We start from the raw sequence: 6,000 nt of genomic DNA on the forward strand, positions 1-6,000 counted from the left end.
TTTTCACACAGAAAACAATTGCAAGCAACAACAACTCCTCTAATAAATCGAATCTATTTCATTTAATTTACTACTATTTTAGTTAAATAGAATCTATTTCATTCTATTTATATGGAATGTGTTTAAATCAAACTTAATAGCTTTAATTTACATAGAGTGAAAATAAAAATCAGACATATATATATATATATATATAAGGTACTTGGTTTTAGGATATATTCATATAATATTGATATCCATCTTATTTGTCTAAGTAAATTACCCAATTATATATTTATGTGCTTATAAAATGTAATTATTTTTTAACATAGTGATATATAATTAAATGCATGTGTCTCATATTCATGTCTTACATTTTTCAACGTATGATGAAACTTACAATTTCGTATGTTTAATTTGAGCTCAAAGGTTACATTTTGACATTTTGCAAACTGAGTGCTCTGCAATTTTAGATCAAAAATATAATTTGTATATTAAAATTAGTTACTAAAATCAAACACCAACATATATTTTATATTAGTTACTAATTTTAATAATTAATTTTAGTCTACATGTAACACTATGCATTTTAAATACTTTCCCAATATGCCAAATTTTGTGCACAATCTCCATGGTACTGGATTTCATATGCACTTGCGTGGCCTACCAACGAATGCAAGTCTTCAACCCAATAATAAATACATACTATACTTTCATTTTAAAAAGAAAATGCGACTATAGCAACTTGATTGATATAAACCCAAAGTCTTCAAAAGGAACAGTGACGGTGGACTTTAAAAAACTTGGATCCCAAGAAAACTTGAATCCCAAGGAAAACTTGGACTAATATTTTTCTGTTACAACTAAAACCACTATAGTGAGGCTTAATTTAGGTTATTATATATACTCATATGATTCCTTTTGTTTTTTGTGGTAATCTTTTTCTAAATAAATATGGATCAACATAGCAACATTTCAGAAGCAAATTCTGATAACAAGAAAAGAAACAATTCTATCCACCTTCTTGCACAAATATTTTCAGATTATTTAGAGTTGAAGGAGCTTCTTAGAATCCGCGGCGTTTGCAAGGATTGGAAGTACGCTTCCACCGAAGCATTGGCTCGTATTGAAACCTTTCAAGACGAGCCATGGTTTCTTATGTATGGCGAAGGTTCTACGTGTTCGTTGCTAAGCAACGAGGATAAGTTGTATACATTGAACATCCCAGAATTCGAGGGAGCAACTTGCGTTGCCTCGAATTCGGGGTGGCTGCTTCTGTTTCGCCAAGGCTCGATTTTCTTCCTTTGCCCGTTCTCCAGAACAAGAATTGATCTTCCAAAGTTTCCATTACCGGAACTAATAGATTGCTCTGAATATGTTGCTGCATTTTCGTCGGCTCCGACTAGTGAAGATTGCACGGTGGCTGTGATTAACCGATGGCATGAAATCGCTTTGCAGTTACATCTTCTTCGCCGCAGCGACCAACGTTGGAGAGTGTATGAATGTCTTTGTACAATAGGAGATTTGAGTACAATAAAGTTTGCTACTTATAATTATAAGGAAGGAGCTTTTCAAATATTAGATGGTTTTAATGGGTTAATTACCTTTGATGCTAGAACCAAAAGATGGAGAAAACATGTTGAAAACTCTTCATCAGTAGGAAAGTATCTCAGGTGTAAAATATGTAATAATTTGAGCGAGAAACTAGGGTTGGAGAAAAATGTTTGTGTGTCTACGTGTGGAACTCAGATTTCACAGTGTGATGGACTTGACATCGTGATTCAGAATGAGAATATTCAAGCAGCTAAAGGGTCTCAAAATTGTCAAGTTAAAGGGGTTTGGATCCAACCCAAATTCTTTAAAATGACACATGAACATAGATGGTAGCTCGAGGTGGTTTTTTTTTTTTTTTTTTGAAGTATATTGTATTATTTACATCTCCTAGGATAATAGTATTCGTACCTCTAATAAGAGTTGTTCATGGCTCAGTCGAGAGAAACATTCTTATAATAATATATGGCGTGTCAAAATTCTTCGTAGGCAGTATTTTTATAATAATCATTATATTATTCTACAATGAATAGTATTTTAGTACAAAAAATACTTAAGTATAATTAGATTAATTACCAATAATTATTATAATATAAAAAATAATTAAATTAAAAAATATGATAATAATAAATAATACTTTTAGATTATTACGCAAAAAAAAAAACTAAATCATGTATAATACTAATAATTATATTAAAAAATTTTATTGACGTCGCATAAAATAATTAATAATTGGATTAAAATTTATCAACAATTATAAGGTTAAAAATTTTAGTTGTCGAGTGTGATATATTTAGCTGAGCTAAAATTTCACCAACGTTAGTTAATAGAATTATTATTGGGTTAAAATTTAGTTGTCAAATAATATATATTTAGATATATAAAAAACCTAAGTTGATAACTGCAATTAATGACTATAATTAATATATATCAAATTAATATAGTATTAGTTAAAAATTTATTTGTCTAGTGTGATTAATTTAGTATTAATATATATATCAAATTAACGACTATAATTAAAAAAATAATGCTATATGACCAACAAATATTATTATTTTTAGTCAGTAAATATTGAATTAATACCATTTGTATTTACATCATTTTTTAGAATTTGCGCACATGAATTAAGAAAATGACAATTTAGTGCTTGTGTTGGTTAAATAATAGTAAAAAAATACTAAAAATTGTTAGTCGTCGAAAATTTTTCTAATTAAAATTTAGTTGTCCAGTGTGATTTATAAAAATTACCGTGATTAACGGCCATAATTTATGAAAATTATAAGTACAATGATATTAATAATAAAAAATAAAAAATAATTGAATGAATCATATATATATAGAAATAATCATAATCAGAAAATAATTAATATATACATGACTTAAATATATTTATGTATAATTAATATATAGTATACATAAATAAAAAATATTTAGAATTATTTGAACAAAATAATATATCATGAGAATATAGAAACTATTAATTACACAATAAATATATACGTATACATTAAAAAAATTATTAATAAAAAAATTATAATAAATTTTTAATTTTACAAATCAATCACATATAATTAGAATAATTTGTTCTGAAAATAGATAATTAAGTTAATTTAATATTAATTAAATGTTATTATTTCTAATTTAAAATAGATCAATTATATATATATATATATATATATATATATGTCCCGTAGTATATTACGTAATTATAAATTTTTATATTCAAGATTTATATTTTTCTTAACAATTGTTATAGCTACTAGATTATATTCTAATATATTTTTTTATTTTTTTGCAGGTACGATCTTTGAGTAAAGTATTGTTTTTGGGTAAGTTCTAAAATTGTCCCTAACGTTTAAATCATCTTATTTAAGTCCCTAACGTTTTAAAATTGACTCAATGTTGTCCTAACGTTAAAAATCTGCTAACAGAATTTACGGTATGACAAAATTAAGACAATTTTAAAAGGTTAGGAACTTAAATAGGATGAAAATGTTGAAGACAAAAACAATACATAGAACATAAAATTTAAAAACTTAAAGTTAAGATTCTTGGATACAAGAATAAAGATACTATAGATATACAATGATCAATGTTAGAAATATAACATAAAGTTTTGATTGTTTAAAAAACATATGTACCATATTTTTTTATAAAAATTAAGACGTTGATTTATTTCATATGACGTCTTTTTCTTTGATTAAATTAATTATTTTGTAAATTTTTTTGTTACATATTTTTTCTTAATATTTACACCAATAAAAAATAATAAATTAAAATTAATTTAAAATTAAATATATTAAAAAATATTTTTTATTAAAAGTATTTTAAATATAAATAAAAAAGTAAATATTTTTCAGACTTCACACAGAGAGTACATACATACACTAATACACAAATACATACATTAATACACAGTTTATTCAAATGGAATAACATACATATATGATGATGATAAGGTTCTGATTCCTAGTGCCAGCTTCGAACCAAGTACACTACATGCTTCTAACAAGAAGCTACTTGAGAAGCTAGCTTTTTATAAGGTGGTATATACCATAAGCAATATGATCGATTATCATCACATCACTAGCTTTTTATTAATTAAACAGTAGCAATACTCTTTAATAACAAATAATACTACACATCCAAATTTTTTTATTAATTAAATTTAACCAAATTGATCTAACATAATAAAAATCAATTATGACTAACATAATTTTAAATTTTATTATTTAACTTAATTAAATTTAATTTATAAAAAAATTTGGATGCTTAACATTATTCTTAATTTGAATAAATTGGATAAGAAGGACCCATGGCAATGCCACAAAGGCCCTGAGGGTAACTACCCTCTCTTAAAATCCTCATGTAACCATTCTCACCCCAAGTTGTTCCCCATGAGTTCCTTACCAACCAATATTTATATCCATATGTGTCGTCCTGACCATACCCAATTATATTAACTGCATGGTTAAGAGTATACCCACATTCACCATTGAAAACACCCTGTTGGTAAAACCGAAATGCTTGTCCACTACCTTCAATTAATACTGAGATAGGTTGGGTAGCCACTACCCTCAGCATTTCTTGCTCATTGTTTGGAGTTATATCGGAGTAACCACTGATCCTGGCCACAGGATTCACATTTTGTGCGTCACACATCCCATCTGTGGCCATGTATGGGTAATCTGTTTCGCTGCTAAGACCTTGATTTTCTATATATTCAAATGCTTTGTCCACGTTGTATCCGCTGCAACCGTTGTTGGTGACGGAGGCGCAGTCTACCAATTGTTGCTCAGACAATGAAGGCAACTTTCCCGTTTGGATTTTGATAATTCCTTCAACTGATGCCACTGCAGAAAAAGCCCAACAACTCCCTGCAGTTATAACGCTAAATACGAGTTAATTATTCACTTCAATTATGTTTAGTGTATATCAAAATTATTCATAGAATAGAATAGAATATTCGTATTAAAGTACAATATATATATATATATATATATATATATAATCTGAATAACATTTTCGTTATTCACCAATAAAAGCTTTCAATAAGATTGTCCAAGTATACATGCATGCATGATGCATGGATTCAAATGTTGCAAGCATGCTACGTTAGAGACAATTATTACATACCGCAAACCCCCTGGTTCTTTATGTCGTTGACAGCTCCTTTCTCTCTCCAATCCATGCTAGGCGGCTCAATGTTATCAGCACTCATCATGTTGCTGACGTTCCGATGAGGTTGTTTGTTGTGGTGGTGGATAGCTCCGGTGTGAGAGGCAAAAAATTCTTCATCGCTTAAGTCAGCAAAAGAGTTTAGGCCCAACTTGAAACTCTTGTTTCCTTCTTTATTGAACCTCTCTATAAACTCTAAGTTATGCTTGAATATCTCTTGTCGTTTGGTTTTTTCTTCATTGTCTTTGTAGGTCCGGCCGTACAAGGCCATCCATTGTTCATGTTTATGGACAATGGATGACTCATCGTAGACCGGACGAAAAGACTTAGCACGAAATATGCAAGTCCACAGGAAGAGGAAGATGGCAACAAGTGATTTCATGACTAAAGGCATTATTGCTGGAAACTAAGAACACAATGCAAGCAATGTCTTAAAATGGTTTGAGGGATGGGTGTGTGAAGAATTTAGCTTGCATTGCGGGTTTATATAGACAAGTTCATCATCACAGTATCCTATTAGTTTCTCTGATAGGGTTTATATGGCTGAAAAATATCACGATTTTCTAGCGTGTAAACTGTGTTACCAGTCAATCTCCTCGTAAATTCTACGAAATGATGTTGCTTGGTTTCACATGATATTTTCCTGTGCATAGAAAACTACTCTCTTGTTTTGTATTGCACATCTTCTTTTGACAATTCTTTATTTATTATATTTTCTTTTAATTTGATTACATTTTGTGATAAAATAATATAATATTGGTCTATATAAGAATTACACGATATTACGTATAA

General features: G+C 28.6%; 1 protein-coding gene across 1 annotated transcript; it reads right to left on the minus strand.

Annotated features, from left to right (window-relative positions):
- Window positions 1–3,933: 3,933 nt before the first annotated feature.
- On the minus strand, window positions 3,934–5,765 carry LOC112771380 (senescence-specific cysteine protease SAG39). The gene is made up of 2 exons (XM_025816110.3): window positions 5,167–5,765; window positions 3,934–4,907 (listed from the first exon to the last, which is right to left on the minus strand). Exons 1-2 carry the CDS (start codon window positions 5,600–5,602, stop codon window positions 4,315–4,317), a joined length of 1,029 nt encoding a protein of 342 aa, XP_025671895.1. The 5' UTR covers window positions 5,603–5,765; the 3' UTR covers window positions 3,934–4,314.
- Between the last annotated feature and the right edge of the window lie 235 nt (window positions 5,766–6,000).

Source organism: Arachis hypogaea, chromosome 3, assembly GCF_003086295.3.
Source record: "Arachis hypogaea cultivar Tifrunner chromosome 3, arahy.Tifrunner.gnm2.J5K5, whole genome shotgun sequence".
Taxonomy (NCBI): Eukaryota; Viridiplantae; Streptophyta; class Magnoliopsida; order Fabales; family Fabaceae; genus Arachis; species Arachis hypogaea.